Source organism: Silene latifolia, chromosome 3, assembly GCF_048544455.1.
Source record: "Silene latifolia isolate original U9 population chromosome 3, ASM4854445v1, whole genome shotgun sequence".
Classification (NCBI taxonomy): Eukaryota; Viridiplantae; Streptophyta; class Magnoliopsida; order Caryophyllales; family Caryophyllaceae; genus Silene; species Silene latifolia.
Window position 1 is genome coordinate 2,353,071 of NC_133528.1, and position 17,338 is coordinate 2,370,408.

Here is a 17,338-nt window from a genome sequence, read left to right on the forward strand (position 1 = left end):
AAGACAGGTTTAAGACGGATTTAGAGTATTAATGGTCAATATTGGGCCGGGTTTATGTTGGATTGGGTCAAGTCCGATTCGGGTTACTGATCATCGGAAAATCATTGGGTCGAGTCGAGTCGGTTTTAGTTTGAAACACTCTCGGGCTTTGTCAGGTTGGATTAGCTCGGGTTGGGTCACTCGTGCCAGATATGGCTTGCCAGCTCTAAGTATATGTGCTCAAACATTACTAAGATACTGACCGGGAGAAGTAAAAGAGTTTAATTTCACATTTTGGAAAATATAAGGGAGTCAATTACTCCAATTAAACTTAAGAAATGAGATTTCACAATAAATTTGTCAAAATAAGAAAGTTAAATTACCACTTTTGTGGAATATATTGTACTATACATAAAACTTACCAAACCTAAAACATGTTCACAAAATTTTAAATCACATAATTTCCAAGATAAAAGTTCCTTCTTCCCACTTAAAACTACTTAGTTTTGTTCCTTTTGGTTGAAAAAAGCTGAACTGAACTTAATAGAGCTGAACTGAACTGAAATGAAGCTGAATTGAACTGAACTAAAATAAATTGAAAGTAAGTCCAAAAGAACAAGGCCTCAATCTAACAAACAAACATAATGTACTCATAATATAATCCACAACTTTGAAAAAACCAAACTTGGGAGGGGTCAACCCATTAAATTGCCTTCAGTACCCCGAAGGAGATTGGCTCAGCTGTCGGTAGGGGATACTCCTGGTCAACACCAAAACAAAAAAATATAATCCACAACATAAAACTGGCCCTATTAATTTTCACTTAATTTACCGTTTATTTCAACCCTTTAATTTAACACTAACAATTTCATGTAAAATTTAGTCGTTTTTAATTTCAATCCAAAAAAGAACGGGACATTTAAGAGTCACATTAAACAAGTCACATGTTTACCCACCAATAGGGAATGTGGGTGGGGCTAGACCGTCGTGAGACAAGTTAAAAAATTATGATAATATTGCGAATTCGAGTTTTCTAATGAAACTCAATTATCTCAAAGATTTAATTTCAAAAGATAATTTCATTAAAAATTATTTTTATTTAGTGGAATGCATGGTTTTATAAATGACATTATTTTTAATAATGTTCATTTTAATATCAGCAAACTTATTCTCTTATGCGGTAATAGCATCAAGATCTGGAATGAGACTAAACACAAGGATCTCATCAATCCCGAGTAATACGAGTCAGTTAGAAACACTACTACTCCCTCCGTTCCAGTGAGATGTTTACACTTCCTTTATTTTGTGAGGGGGAAATAAAGGAAGTGTAAACATATGACTGGAACGGAGGGAGTAGTAAGTAGTAAGGAAGAAATATGGTTGAAGAAACGGTTTTCTAAAGCTAAATTTTGACAGATCGAAAACAGATGAAATAAAGCTGCTTTAGGATACTCTATAAGAGATCATAGTGGTAAAGTTGTTTTGTTATGAGCAAAAAAGTGCGGATCTAATATTATTCTTCTCACGGAATGATGCGATTTAACCGCGGACATAATCAAATTATCAATAAAAACAAACAAAAAGGGATATTTGTTCGAGTAAGACCTATTACTCGACCAATGGGTGATTGAATCGCAAGACCTTTTGCTATCAATCGGATTAAAGTTTGAAAACGCGTCAAACAATAACAAGGGTGAATCGAACGCGTCAATTCAAGAACAATCGAACGTTAAACTAACGTAGCAATTGAAACAATTTAATTTCTTTTCTTTTTACTTCTGTGTTTTACAATCAAATTGGATTGGCTATATATAGCCTTACAATGCTGCAATAGGAAAACTAAAGGTCTAGCTATTAAGAATAGCTATTATTACAATAATTAAGATAGACAATAAATAAGCATTATTAATGAGCTAATAATAATCATAAAACCATATAATAAAGAATATCAAGATGTGAGCCAAACAAGTCGGACCAGCCTTTTTATTTTCTCTTTGCTTAGTTATTTGTAGCGTCGAACAAGTAGTCGATAAACACGAGCAGCCATTAGTTGTAATTTCGTATCATCCAATGAAGCTCACTCGTTTAATGAAAGCTCGAAATACATTTAATCATTCTCGAGAACAATTAAACTGATTTCCGACTTTCAATGAACTCGTTCCTTCGTTGACCCGTTGCCCAACTCGTATCATACTCCCTTTCTTCAAAAAGAATCGCCCCGATTCTTAGACCGTTCAATGTTGAGATGTGTTGCTCCTTGGCTGGTCATAAATGACCGTCATTCTCTGGTTGATACCGGGATTGAATACCAATTTGGTTCGAACACCTTTTTTGAAGGCCTCAACGTATGCACAGGCTGCCATTTTCATTAAAAACTCCGAGCTAAAACGAGGTTTGACTGATCCAAAGAAATGGTGAGGTTGAGCGTGCGATTGAGGTGAGTTGAACGAAGCCAAAGAACAGCAAAACAACGAGCAACATGTTTTGACAACGTTTTTTGCCAAGTCCTTTTGAGAGTAGCCGTCCAACTTTGCAGCCATATGAATTTCCCACCGAGATTTATGGTAGCTATAAGATGAGAATTCCACAGGCTCTTCCGTGACTTGAATCTCATCAAAAACAGGTGATAATTTCGGGTTAAAATAATACGTATCTTCATCTTGATAAACATCGAAAATACGAGGTAGACTTGGGTCGAAATCTCCTGGCTGGAACTCCAAGAGCCCTTCCATGGATCGCTTTGAATTTAAGGAAATCAAGAGCCTTGGCTCTGATACCATATGATGCGATTTAACAGCGGACATAATCAAATTATCAATAAAAACAAACAAAAAGGGATATTTGTTCGAGTAAGACCTATTACTCGACCAATGGGTGATTGAATCGCAAGACCTTTTGCTATCAATCGGGTTAAAGTTTGAAAACGCGTCAAACAATAACAAGGGTGAATCGAACGCGTCAATTCAAGAATAATCGAACGTTAAACTAACGTAGCAATTGAAACAATTTGATTTCTTTTCTTTCTACTTTTGTGTTTTACAATCAAATTGGATTGGCTATATATAGCCTTACAATGCTGCAATAGGAAAACTAAAGGTCTAGCTATTAAGAATAGCTATTATTACAATAATTAAGATAGACAATAAATAAGCATTATTAAGGAGCTAATAATAATCATAAAACCATATAATAAATAATATCAAGATGTGAGCCAAACAAGTCGGACCAGCCTTTTTATTTTCTCTTTGCTTAGTTATTTGTAGCGTCGAACAAGTAGCCATTAGTTGTAATTAGTTGTAATTTTGTATCATCCAATGAAGCTCACTCGTTTAATGAAAGCTCGAAATACATTAATCATTCTCGAGAACAATTAAACTGATTTCCGACTTTCAATGAACTCGTTCCTTCATTGACCCGTTGCCCAACTCGTATCACGGAAGCTCTCGCTTTAAAAGAATGCATTTTAGCAGCTAAGTACTTAGGAATTTCAAAGTTAATTCTGGAAGGTGATAATTTATGTGTTATTAATTCAATTCGTAGTACTTACAAATTTCTAGAGAAATTTTTAGTATTATCAAGGATGTGAAATTATACCTTCATTTTTTCAATAAAGTGATAATTAAACATTAATTTCGTGAAACCAACAAGGTTGCTGACTTTATGATTTCTATTGGACTCTTTCGAGATGGTTTGAAAGCCACTGACTTCAACTTAGCTCACCTATCTTAAAGGATGAGATAACTTAGTCAAACCAAAATGATCAATCTAATAATAATAATAAAAAAATACTACCAAAATCCGCGTAAATTTATTTAAGCCACAACCACTATAATAAATCACAAAGTCTCTCATTGAAGATGGACACTATCCGTCACAAGCTGAAGACGAATAATGTCTCTCTCACAAAATACAAATGAATAGTGCAAGTGGGGGAAAAATGGATACACCACTTGCCCTCTCACTTGCATTTTGTGAGAGGGTCACTATCCGTATTCAGCTTGTGACGGATAGTGGCGTCTTCAACAAGACGGGACTGAGAATAAATTCATAAAAATGAGATTTATTTCCACTCATCGTAATCGGATCCGACGGATTTGGGTAGGCTCCTCGACCCATTGCCATCTACTTTTGACATTAATTAAACAAGTCACGCATCTCAGATATCTCTACCAGCCCCCACATGGTTGTCTTTCTCTATCACTCAACTTAAAAACAAAATACAAAATCTCATTGAAGACGGGCGATATCCGTCACAAACTTGTAACGGATACCATTTACTCTCACAAAATGCACATGGGGTACCCCACCTTGTCCCATCTCCCTTTTTGTGAGAGGGTGACGAGATTAACCCGCCACAAACAAGACTAACCGAAAACAAAACAACATTCTTGATTTCTTAAATTCCTGATTCTTCCCCTTTTTCCTCTCTTTTTTTCTTCCAATTTTTTATTTTTTTCAAACCTAATTTTAAATCAACATTATTACACAAAATAACACCTCATTTCTCATATCAATTCAACCCGTATTTGAAGCTTCCTCTTGTCTCAAAATCCAACTCTTCAAGCAATTCTAATTCCTTTTTTCTTCTTCTTCAGTTTTACTCCTCACTCTAATCTTCATTCGTTGACCTTAATCACCCCAAAGATCTTACTTCCATGGTTTTACTTCTATTAAACTTCAGGTTAATCCCACTTTTCTGTTTTTTTTTTTTTTTGGTTTTATTAATTGCTGAAATACTGTTTTTCATCGTTTTTAACGCCTTTTAAATATTGGGTTTGTTTTAATTTTTGTTAATATAGTCATTGGATGTAGTTCTCGACGTAATTTTCATTTTGGGTCATTCGGAAACTTACCCACTTACCCCTTTCCCCTTGCCCCACAATTTGCGGGTTTGCAGGAGCCCTTGAGACACTGGGGTAATGTTATCGTTCTAGTTCTCGACACAATTTTCATCGTGGGTCATTCGGAAATAGTCCTCTTTACCCCACAATTTGTGGGTTTGCAGGAGCCCTTCAGACACTGGGGTAATGTTGTTGTCGTCTTGGTATCGCTGTATGGTTAGGTTACTTGATGGGTAGGTGGGGAGATTTTGATGTATGGGAAATTGGGTTTTGAATTGGAATAGTTTGAATTTGAATTTGAATTTTGGAATTATTGGAATTTGAATTGTTTTTGGAATGATTGTGATTGTAATTATGTGTGCATATGTTTGATTAATGGACCCATTATTTGAAAAGGGTTTAATGGGTCCAGCTTTGATTGAATTGTAGTATGATTGTATGAGACCTAATAAACAAAAGTTGCTTTCTTTTTGTTGTGTTTTGATGTAAAGAGCTAGAAACAAAGATGTATACTAGTACTACTATTTGACGACGAATTAATTGACAAAAAACAAAATAATTTGTTTGTCGTAGTCGTTATTAATGTGGTTAGTAAGAGTCTGATACTTTGATCACATGAATGAATAGTGATGGTAATCTGGAGTGTGTCCCTATTGCTGGTTGAGTTTGGGGAGGTCTAAATGTATTTATCTTAAGCTCATACTTAGTGGCGAAACCAGTATTTGAAGTTCGGGAACTAATAATTCGACAGAATAAGGCCATAAGGGTGTGTTTGGATTGAGAGATTTGGAGGGAAAGGGAGGCTAGGGAATTTGAAGGATGAGAAATCCATTGTTTGGTTAGCAAAATGAAGGTAGAAGGATTTGGAGGGCAGAGAAAATGGATCCCTCCATTTCCATTCTACAAAGCAAATTATTTCCCCACCAACATAGACAAGATTTGGAGGGAAAATTACCTCCTCCATTCTCCCTCCCCTCCCCTTCCTTTCCCTTCCCTCCTTCCCCCTCCCCTACCTTTCCCTCCTTTTTTCCTATCCAAACACACCCTAAGTGAATAACTAAGGAAAAAAAGCGAAAAAGTTTAAAAAGCATTAAAGCAAGTTAATTCTGTAAAATGTAAATAATTGCATCTTAGCAAGTTCATCAAAAGCATCTGTGGTTTTTGTATGCTCTGGAGAGGCTTGTCATTACTTACCATGGTAAAAAAAATGTAGCTTCACACAGCGTCGGGGTATTGGATATTGCAGTTGTGACGTAAAAAGTTGTAGCTGGTGCTGCTATAATGTAAAAATGTGTATCGAATGTGTTAGTTCGTCACTTTTTAAAAACTGAATATTGGATTGATTTTCCATGCTAGTAGTCTAGTTGATAGTTGACACGATTCTGGATAACGAGGTGTTGGAGTCTTGATCAAACAAGCATGCCGAGTTCTATAGATCAACTAGATTAAGCTATTGATTAAATTTTATCTAGTAGGATTACAATAGGGCGATTGTATGCAATTAGAAGTTTAGTAGTTAATAGAATAAGGAGTCGGGATTAACTAGTTTTCCTTCTTTTAGTTAGATGCGTTTTAGGAGCTATAAATAGGACGATTGTATTAGCTATTGCATTCAGAAAAGCTTATAAGAAAGTTCCAAACACGATCAAGGTTTGATCAAAATTCCAGATTTGAGACGGTATTTCAAATCTCTTTCTAACGGTTGAGCGAGGTAGTTCTTTCGTCGTTGGAATTCATTAGGTCGTTTTCAATGTAGAAAATTGAACTAAATATCAGTTTATTTTATTCGTTAATTGCTACTGTTTTCCGTACGTCTTGTCACGCCTCACCCGTGACTTTAACAAGTTTGTTAAAGTTCGTTATCAGCTTCGGCGAATCGTATCACTAGTTCTCTCTCCTTTTTCACAAATACAGACACCATTTGCAAATGAGTCTATTTATCATGGTTTTTTTCCCTTCTTTTTCTTCAAAAGTACTAACTTGAGCTGCAGAAATATCAGTGAAGTATCAACGATATTTTCAAGTAATCGTCAGCCGTCACATCGCGATTGTTATTATACCCTGCAATAAAAAGGCTATGCTGTGTGTCGAGTGTATTTTAGTGACATTAGCGCTACTTCTCCCATAACTATGATTCTTTTACCCACTTCTCCTATAACTGTGATTCTCTTGACCGTAAAATAGGTTTTTGATAATGGAAAGATGCTGTGATACCTCATTGTGAGTTTGTCACCACTGATTATGCTGTACATCATTCTGTTTGAAGCACACGGAAGAAGAACAAGAGGGTATTGCGTAAATGAATGAAAAAGGTGGTAAAATAGGGATAAAGTGTACAATCTCAGTGAGCAAGTGAATTGTACGAAACAAAGAGCTTCACGAGCAAGGTGCGAAGGTATATGTATATAATTGGCCGTTTTCCCTTCATATCATTTCTTTGTTGGATTACATGCATGCGTAGTCATCGTAGCTTTTGTTTGTCATAACTCATAAATCTACTCATGCCCCTGTTTACAGGTTTCAGCTTCTCTGAAAGATGATGTCTAGAGATGTTGCTAGAAGTAAAAGCAGTAAAGATCCAAATACGGGGAAGTTGTTAAATGAAGTCGAAACTATCAATAAAGCCTTTTATTTGGACAAAAATCCCTCAAAGAGCTCATCTTCTTTGGCTAGGAACAAATCCACATCAGTTGATAAGGCAAATGTATCCAATTTGAAGCTAAAGCATGTCAGTGATGATTTGGCAACCAAAGATAAAAAGTCATTTTGGAACTGGAAACCTCTAAAGGCTCTTTCACAAGTTAGACATCGAAGGTTTAACTGCTGCTTCACTCTGGAGGTCCAATCAATAGAAGGATTACCTTCAAAATTCGACAATGTTGGCGTTTCTGTTCACTGGAAAAGAAGGGATGGTGAAGTAGTCAGTAATCCAGTGAAAGTGAATAGAGGTGTTGCTAAATTCTCAGAGAAATTAACTCATACATGTTCTATTTACGGCAGTAGAAATGGTCCCCACCATTCAGCCAAGTACGATGCAAAACATTTCTTACTTTATGCAGAAGTATATGGCAATCCAAAACTTGATTTGGGGAAGCATCGTGTCGATCTTACAAGGCTACTTCCTCTAACATTGGAGGAGTTGGAGGATGAGAAGAGTTCTGGGACCTGGACGACAAGTTATAAGCTGACGGGTGAGGCCAAAGGTGCTCTTATGAATGTGAGTTTTGGGTATTTGGTGTTAGGAGACAGTACTGCTCCCATTGACAAGAATGTACTTCCAGTTATGGACTCGAAGGCAACACACAAGAGCTTAGTGAAATCTAATCAAGGTGATGGAAAGGGCATCATTCGTCGATCTGGAAGTCTTCCTGCAAATCAAAAGTCCTCAATGACATCTAAATCTGTGGATGATATAAAGATTCTCCATGAAGTCCCCCCTACAAGAATGTCTGAATTTTCTAATTCTGTTAATATCTTGTTTCAAAAATTTGACGAGGAAAAGGTGGAGTTACCAGTTGATGTCAAGCATGAGATTGAGATTCCTGCAGATGATTCTGAGCCTATAAAACAGTCGGACATTGTGAATGAGTGTGAAGATGCTGAATTATTATGTGCTGGGCAGGGGCAAGAATTGGAAGAAAAGGTAGAACGAGAGGAGGGAAATATCCTCGATGACCAGGTTGAAAAGAGTCTGGAACACACTGGAATTTACGATGATGTTGGAAAAACTTTTCATGAGGATGACAATACCATAAACACTGAAGAAAACGATGCATGTGCTAAAAAGTCACTTTTAGAAGACCTGGAATCAATTTTGAGCCATGTTGCTGAACTTGAGAAAGAAGGTATGGATACTCCAGAGGTTAGAAGTGAATCAAGTGATCAGGAAATCAGTAACAGGGATAAATCACGTGAAATGATGCCATCACATAGTTTTGAAGACCTTGCAGACACTGTTACTGATGAGTTTCTTAGCATGCTCGAAGTGGGAGAATCCTCTGTTTCCTTTCATTCTGATGTAGAATCCGAGTCGCCTAGAGAGCGTCTCCTGAGGGAATTTCAGATGGAAGCCGAGGCTAGTGGTTGTTCTTTATTTGGTTTTGATATTGATGAAGATAATGTCGAAGATTATGCAGAAGATTATGCAGAAGATTATGATGATTATGCCCCTACTATATCAGGGTGGGAAGAATTCTCCGAGGATTTTGATTCTTTCCCGGTGGATGAGTTGGAATATCCAAAAGTCAGGGCGAGGATGATGGAAAATTTGGAAACACAAGCACTTATGGAGGAATGGGGCATGAACGAAAAAGCATTTGAGTGTTCTCCACCACACAACATTGATGGCTTTGGTAGTCCCATTGACCTCCCTCCTAATGAGCCTTCATTACCGCCTCTTGGAGAGGGTTTAGGTTCATTTGTTCAAACCAAGACAGGAGGCTTTTTGCGTTCTATGAATCCTGTACTTTTCAGGAATGCTAAAAGTGGTGGGAGCTTAATCATGCAGGTTTCTAGTCCAGTTGTTGTCCCTGCTGAATTGGGGTCTGGCATAATGGACGTTCTACAGCAATTGGCTTCTGCGGGACTTGAAAAACTGTCTGTACAAGCCAATAAGTTTATGCCTTTGGAGGATATCACAGGAAAGACGATGCAACAAATGGCCTGGGAAGTGGAAGCCTCTAAAAGGTTCGAAACTTTTGTTAGCTAATTACTCCGTAATTTATAATTGAACTTCTGCTGATGACTACGCGATTTCTTCTCTGCTATTTTATTCACTACAACTTCAACATTACCCCAGGTCCTCGAGCGATTCCGCAAATGGCAGGGAGGGGGGTTGGGGGTGGTTGGATACTTTGATGTACACATTTACCCATGTTAACAACACAAAAAGGGAGGTCTGCGGATCGATCCCCCACAACTGCGATTGGGAGGGGTTTAAATACCGTAATCCTTGGACACGCCCCGAAATCCGGATTAGTCGGCCCAATGTGGTTCGGATTACCGGATGGTTTAGACCAAAAAAAAAAAAAAACACAAAAAGGGGGGTTGGGATGACCTATAGAGAGAATCGCATTGACTGACTGTTATTTCATTTTGTAGGCATGTTAGACCTGATGGGGAAAAAAGGGTTAAAGGAGCTTCTTCTAGCCGGAAATCAAAGAAATCCAGCTCAAGCTCTGCGCGTGATGAAGTAGACTCGGAATATGTATCTTTAGAAGACTTAGCACCATTAGCCATGGATAAAATTGAAGCACTATCAATCGAGGGTTTGAGAATACAGTCCGGCATGTCAGATGAGGAGGCTCCTTCAAACATTACTGCACAATCTATCGGGGAAGTTTCAGCTCTCGAAGGGAAAAGGGCGAGCTCCGTTAGTTCAATGGGTTTGGAGGGATCTGCGGGATTGCAGCTTTTGAACCTCAAGGACAATGGAACCGACTATAAGGATGGTGACGGACTAATGGGTTTATCCCTAACGCTTGATGAGTGGATTAAACTGGATTCTGGTGAAATTGACGAAGACCAACCTAGTGAGCGAACAACAAAGCTTTTAGCTGCCCACCATGCTAGTTCAACCGATTTGAATTTTCTGGGTAGTAAGCAGGGTAAAGCCTATGGAAAACGGTGTGGTTTTTTGGGCAATAACTTCAATGTTGCTTTGATGGTCCAACTACGCGACCCATCGAGGGATTATGAGCCTGTTGGTGTTCCGATGCTTGCTCTAATTCAAGTGGAAAGGGTATTTGTTCCCCCAAAACCTAGGGTATACCGCTCAGTGGCAAAGGCAATAGACGATAATGGTGAAGACGATGAACTCGAGTCAGCTCCGAAAGAAGAAACGAAACTTGAGCTCAAGGAAGAGAAAACCGTAGAGAAAGACCTGGTTCCCCAGTTCAAAATCAATGAAGTGAACGTTGTTGGTATGAAAGCTGAACCCGGTAAGAAAAGGCTCTGGGGTAATGCCGCTCAACAACAATCTGGCTCCCGCTGGTTACTGGCCAATGGAATGGGAAAAGGCAAGAAGAATCCCCTTCCCGTCATGAAACCGAAAATCACTACCAAAACCCCATTGCCGGGTACGATCACGTCTCAGCCGGGTGATACCCTGTGGAGTATTTCGGCTAGATACAACGGGAGCGGAGCTAAATGGAAAGAATTGGCTGCTCTTAACCCTCATATCAGAAACCCTAATGTTATTCTTTCTAATGAAATCGTCAAATTGCGTTAAGAGAGACACAAGTTTGTTTATTGTGAAGGGTAAAGCTGGTTTTTTTTGGGAAGAAAAAGCTGTGCAGTAATGGCTATCAGGTGTAATATTGTGATTGTTTAGTCCCAGCTGATTATAATTTTTAAACAGAAGAAATCTCTGTAATAAGTAGACATGTACAATTTCTTGCTGTAAATCCATTTGTTGAAGATATAAAATGGGATTGGAAGAACATTGACTTGTACTCCAAACTCGTCTTTTGAACTTAATTTCAGTTCAGTACAGGTATGGTCTGAGGTGGTATGATAAGTTCAGTTCAGTTTTACTCTTTACTGGAGTTCACGAAGTTTCAATTCAAAAGAACGTGGATGAACTGCTGTAATAATGGGTACTGGCGTAACAATTCGTCAATTCCTATATTTTGGGTCTTCTTCCACAGAGTTACTTTATTTAGTCTAAATATTTTTCAAGGAAAAACATTAATTTCATGGGTTATTTCTCGCCTAAAGTAAAAATGTATAATAATTGAACATCCCCGAAAGAATACAGAGGGAGTACGAGAGACCTAGAGAGGCCGAGACTCGAGAGTTATCTATTAATCACAAGGATGAAAGTAAAAAAAAAAAAAAAAAAAAAAAAAAAAAAAAAACTGGATTCAGGTCTAAATAGTTTACCAATACATGTCTCATAACACTACACCGCCATTGAACCTCGTCCAAAACGGGCAAATGCCGGAGTCAGAAGCCACACTAAGCTGTGGGAAAATTGCAGGATCAAGAATGTTGCACCAAATGAAAAATGAATTACGGCAAAAAAAAAAAAAAAAAAATAAGAAAAAAAAAATCTCCAAAATATATCGATTAACTAAATCAACTACGAGGATATGAATGAAACATGATCCGTTTATCTATCCTTTGTGCTATCTACCATCCTCCTTGCACTGGAAGTTTGCAACTAGAGCACCCAGCCAAGACGCCAAGCGTCACTAAGCGACCCCATTTAATGGTCCGTCAATCTGTAACAGAAAAATGGTAGTTAGGTGTAGGAACACGTAGATGGTTCTTCTGATATATTAACGCGGTAAATTTCTTTTATTTTGGCTTGGTCATAAACCAGGATTGAAGCCAAGATCAATACTGTCGGGGGGAGGGGTTGTCACATAAAATACATCTTCTTTTTTTTCGCTAAACAAAAATGATTTACCACTTTCGAAGGAAATGATGAACAGAAGAAAGCCTCAAACCATTACCACCTACAACCAGCTAGTCTTGCTATAGACGGATATATCCGTCAATAGCTAAAGACGGGTCAAATAGCTTGAAAATGGTGACATTTTTGGTCCCCACCACCCCACTTGTTGCTTGTCCTATTAGGAATGTGGTATTGTATTTGGCCCGTCTTTAGTTATAGACGGATATGTGCTGTCTATAATGAGATTTTGTGTATAAAGAATTAGGGTAAAATGCTATTTACACCAACACTACAAGTCTACAAGGTCCTTATTTTGTTGAATGACCTCCTAGGTTGGCTTCCCGGAAAGGAAGAACAAACCACACACAACCTCGGAGGTCAGACATAGATCCCAGAGGTTGGAGCCTAGCTCTTGGGTGAATGCGTCCACCCTATGCTCTACAACCACAGTCATCAACTCCTTATTAACGGCCACCCGACCCGAGATACATATTTCAAGATTTTCAGCCCTCCACGACTACAAAACTCTTCCCATAGCTAAGCCTCCAAGAGAAACCCAATTTAATAAAACAAATAGGCAGCTTATAGAGCCCTAACACTACAGACAGATTCACCGGAAAAAAAATGTATTTGAACGACATCATTGACTGCTGCTGCTAGTAGATCAAGAAACTATTCCACATTCACTAGCATTGTTTTTTTTTTTTTTCTTCTTCTGCACGGTTCAAGATCTAAATTATGGTCTATAACTCCACAACAACAACAACATCAGAGCCTTAATCCCAAAATGATTTGGGGTCGGCTGACATGAATCATCCTTTCGAACCGCCCATGGGTGAACGCACGCCTCAAAATGCGAATAAAAAGGGAAGATGAAAAACAAAAAGGAAGAACGAAAAAGTAATGGAAAGTCAAGGTAAACTTAGGGGTTTTAAAATCGAATTCCGACTTTCTTTTATAAAAACTTAAAATTTAAATCGAGAGAAAAGATTAAAACGATTTTTAAAAACCGAAATAGAGTTAAGGATCCGGAATGAACCAGGTAAAATCTATAAGAAAGTGGTTGGTGAAAAAGTGTAATAAAGGAGAGAAAAATAAATAATTTAATTTCTTTAAATTAAATAAAAAACACTAAATCTCAAAAAACATAAAATACTAAAAATCCACATGTATCCTTTCCCTCCATTGTGCCCTCTCCGTCACCATACTCTCCTCAAGCCCCAGAACTCTCATATCGTGCTCTATCACTCTCAACCATGTCTGTCTCGGTCTTGACCGCCTCTAGGGACCTTTTCTGTTCTCTAAGTCTCCAGCCTCCTAACTGGTGCGTCCATAGGTCTCCTTCTCACATGGCCAAACCATCTTAGTCGGTTTTCCATCATCTTGTCCTCTATTGGCGCCACTTTTACCTTTTCCCTAATCACCTCATTCCTTAACCGATCTTTCCTTGTATGTCCGCACATCCACTTCAACATGCGCATCTCCGCCACACTCATCTTTTGAACGTGACAATGCTTCACGGCCCAACACTCGGAGCCGTAAAGTAGGGCAGGCCTAATTGCCGTGCGATAAAATTTTCCCTTTAATCTTTCGGGCATATCTTTATCGCATAGAAACCCTGAAGCACTCTTCCATTTCAACCATCCCGCTTTAATTCTGTGAGCCACATCTCCGTCTAACTCCCCATCTTTTTGAATCATAGATCCTAGATATCTGAAGAAATCCGAACCCTCAACAACATTCCCATCGAAAATAATACTCCCCGCCTCTGTCGATCTCAACCCCGCCACTTTAGTGAACTGACACCTCAAATACTCAGTCTTACTCCTGCTCAGCCTGAACCCACGAGTCTCTAAAGTCTGCCTCCACAATTCCAACTTTCTCTCCACCCCCTCTTTTGTCCCATCAATCAACACAATATCATCAGCAAACATCATACACCAAGGGATGTCGTCCTGAATATCCCTTGTCAACTCATCCATAACTACAGCAAAGAGAAAAGGACTAAGTGCGGAACCTTGATGCACCCCGATGGTAATAGGAAATTCTTCCGTTCTCCCAACATTAGTGCGAACACTTGCACTAGCCCCCTCGTACATGTCCTTTATGAGGTCAATATATTTTCGCGACACACCATTTCTCGCCAAAGCCCACCAAAGTACTTCTCTTGGTACCCTATCATATGCCTTTTCCAAGTCAATAAAAAACCATATGTAAGACCTTCTTCTTGTCCCGATGGTATTCCATCAACTGTCTCATGATAAAAATCGCATCCATAGTCGATCTCCCGGGCATAAATCCAAATTGGTTTTCCGAGATGTCTACACATCTCCTAAGCCTTTGCTCGATTACCCGCTCCCATAACTTCATCGTATGGCTCATAAGTTTAATTCCCCGATAATTGGAACACTCTTGAACATCACCTTTGTTCTTGTACAAAGGGACAAGAGTGCTTCTCCTCCAAGCCGATGGCATCTTGTTGCTCCTCCAAATCTTGTTGAAGAGCATGGTTACCCATTCTATCCCTTTCTCCCCAAAGCACCTCCAAACTTCTATGGGTATACCATCCGGTCCCTCTGCTTTCTTTGACCCCATCTTCCTTAACGCCTTTCTAACTTCACTCTTTTATATTCTACGCACAAATTCCCGATTAACCATGCTTGCTGTTACCTCTACATCCCCAAAACCTTGTTCCTGATTACCCTATAACTCCAAAGCAAATAATTTGAGAATGCCCGGCAAAGATCATCTCCAGCAAAGAGACACAAGAACAACTCAATCAAAGCCGGATTACCCTAATTGCTAATCGCAAATCTTTACTCGGATCAAGTATCAGGAATCATGAGTTCTCTTGAATAACAGCACTAAAATTTCACAACGAATCCAATCTAACCAACCAAGGAAACTGAACATGTCACATAGGTACACGAGCAGGCATCGCTTTTTATCTAATGTCTTTTGATCAGTTCCAACTGGCTTGCATCCATCAGAGGACTGCAACAGGAGTCTAAAGATACTGATACACAATGACTTATGCGCTAAGTCTCGTATGATGTATCATGTCAATAATCTTAAATCAAAACATGGTAATTTGATTTCCTTCTGGTAACAATGGCACGTAGCTTACAGATTTCCTTCTGGCAAACATTGTAACTTATAAGCATGGTGACTGCTGACAAGAATCAATGCAATCTATACGCGAATTTAGGGCATTTAGTTAAGCAAGAGCGTAAATTCAAAAAGATTCAACAACAATAATTGCTTTATTAATGCTTTGAACATAGATACTTAAAAGTTCAAACTTGAATATAATTCAACTTTAGATGGACTTACCTTATAATCAGACAGGAACAGCACCCCGGTAGAGATTCCAAAGACTCGAAGAATAGGTTGGATGTTTCCGTATGAACTTTCTAGTGAACTCGTTTTCAGTCATATTGATAAATGTAGGCATACGCAAGTCTTTCAGCAAATTCTTCTCTTTCAATGCCATAACCACTTTACACCTCGGAATAATCCTTTTATCCAACGAAAAAGCACATACTTTGGAATAATTAATCACATCCTCCGGTTTAAGATCCATAGTTTTAATAAAAAACTCAAAGGTGCTCCTCAGTTTATCCTCCGACAGACAAAAACTAAGTGGGTGGCGTGCCATGGTAGACGCAATATCTTTATCAGACCACCCTAAACTCTTCAAAATTCCCACTTTCTTCTTCCAATTCGACTCACTCATTGACAAAACCGCCTTAAGAGCATGAACAAACATATTCTTACTCGGCTCAACCCCATACTCCTTAACAGTCGCAACCCCATACCGAATCCCATCAACAGGACGAAGCAACGACCTAGGGTGCACCGTCAACAGTTTCAAAATACTACTCATTGGCATTCCTTCCCCTAACAAAAACTCTACATTAGGCTGTAAAATCTTCCTAAGATCAAAAGTCAATATCCTTGGAGCCTTCCTAACAACACCCACACTCGTGGCCTGATCAATTTTCATCGACTCTCTCAAATACTCATAATTCGGAATCAACTGATTAACCAAACTACGCTGTAAAATTGATGGATACTTAACAACAAAATCAGGTAAAAGACTACCCACAAACCCATTTTCATTAAAGAATTTTAATTTAGGTTCAAGAATTGATTCTACATTACATCTAAGAATCTGTGGACTCCTTTTTTCAAGAATAGCAATCTGGGTATCAGTAAAATCATATTTTTTCAAAAGGGTAATCACAGATTGCTCTTTTTCTGAGGAAATTTTGTCCCTTTTTTCCTGGGTTTTTGGTTTTGATACTAATTCAGTTACTGATGCTACTGGTTTTAATGTTCTTGTTGCGATTGACCTAATTTGCAGGAAATAAAACAGTGATTTTAATGGATAATTTGACATTTTAAGCATCAATTACATGCAAATTACAGGAAGTACATTAACTGAATGAAAACACTGAAATTTGAAAGAGCAAATGTGCATTTACCTAAGAACTGTATGTGTTGGAGAATGAACTGCAGGAAGAAATTGGTGTGATTGATGGGGTAAATGAGAGAATACAGGGTTTTGGGTTTTGTCGACTGTTTTAGGATATAACCTTCACTGCGACCCATTGAGGAAGAAAGGGTATTTCTAGACTGGTATATCCGTCTAAAAACATAAACGGGTCAAATATGTCACATTTCATAATAACATAATCCCATCATGACACTTGTTGTTTGTCTTAATAACATAACCTCAGAGTGGTGACATATTTGACCGTCTACAACTTTAGACATATACTTTCATAATAAGACTTCTTCTTTGTCTTAATAACACAACCCCAACATCCCACTTGTTGTTTGTCTTATTACAAGAGTGGTGACATATTTGACCGTCTACAACTTTAGACGGATATACTTTCATAATAAGACAACTTTTGCCAAGTAGCATTTGTTTGTTTTATTATGAGAGTGGTGACATATTTGACTCGTCTACAACTTTAAACGGATAGTATCCGTCTGAGGTGAGATTTTGAACCAAGTGGTGTTAGTCCAGTGGTAGCCGGGTTAAACCTTGAAGCTTGCAGAAATGCAGGAGTTGAGAGGTCCCGGGTTCGACTACCAGCTGGGGCGATGA

At 38.4% G+C, this 17,338-nt stretch overlaps 2 protein-coding genes across 4 annotated transcripts; one reads left to right on the top strand and one right to left on the bottom strand.

Moving 5' to 3' along the window:
* The first annotated feature begins 4,119 nt into the window (after positions 1 to 4,119).
* LOC141646708 (protein PLASTID MOVEMENT IMPAIRED 1-RELATED 1) lies at positions 4,120 to 11,260 on the top strand. 3 transcript variants are annotated; one of them, XM_074454614.1, is made up of 4 exons: positions 4,120 to 4,660; positions 7,005 to 7,215; positions 7,338 to 9,506; positions 9,921 to 11,260. In XM_074454614.1, exons 3-4 carry the CDS (start codon positions 7,357 to 7,359, stop codon positions 11,047 to 11,049), a joined length of 3,279 nt encoding a protein of 1,092 aa, XP_074310715.1. In that variant the 5' UTR covers positions 4,120 to 4,660; positions 7,005 to 7,215; positions 7,338 to 7,356; the 3' UTR covers positions 11,050 to 11,260. The 3 variants fall into 3 exon arrangements, with proteins under 3 accessions (XP_074310715.1, XP_074310716.1, XP_074310717.1); XM_074454615.1 differs by having other exon boundaries at positions 4,361 to 4,660; positions 7,087 to 7,215; XM_074454616.1 differs by having other exon boundaries at positions 4,521 to 4,660; positions 7,005 to 7,207.
* Positions 11,261 to 11,682: 422 nt separating this feature from the next.
* LOC141646725 (transcription termination factor MTERF8, chloroplastic-like) lies at positions 11,683 to 16,823 on the bottom strand. The gene is made up of 2 exons (XM_074454648.1): positions 15,553 to 16,823; positions 11,683 to 12,043 (listed from the first exon to the last, which is right to left on the bottom strand). Exon 1 carries the CDS (start codon positions 16,628 to 16,630, stop codon positions 15,560 to 15,562), a length of 1,071 nt encoding a protein of 356 aa, XP_074310749.1. The 5' UTR covers positions 16,631 to 16,823; the 3' UTR covers positions 11,683 to 12,043; positions 15,553 to 15,559.
* Between the last annotated feature and the right edge of the window lie 515 nt (positions 16,824 to 17,338).

Excerpts from the sequence above, each read along its gene's own strand:
- LOC141646708 (XM_074454614.1), top strand. The coding sequence starts at position 7,357 with ATGATGTCTAGAGATGTTGCTAGAAGTAAAAGCAGTAAAGATCCAAAT. Across the intron at positions 9,507-9,920 it reads GAAGTGGAAGCCTCTAAAAG|GCATGTTAGACCTGATGGGG; the intron begins GTTCGAAACTTT and ends TTCATTTTGTAG.
- LOC141646725 (XM_074454648.1), bottom strand. The coding sequence starts at position 16,630 with ATGCTTAAAATGTCAAATTATCCATTAAAATCACTGTTTTATTTCCTG.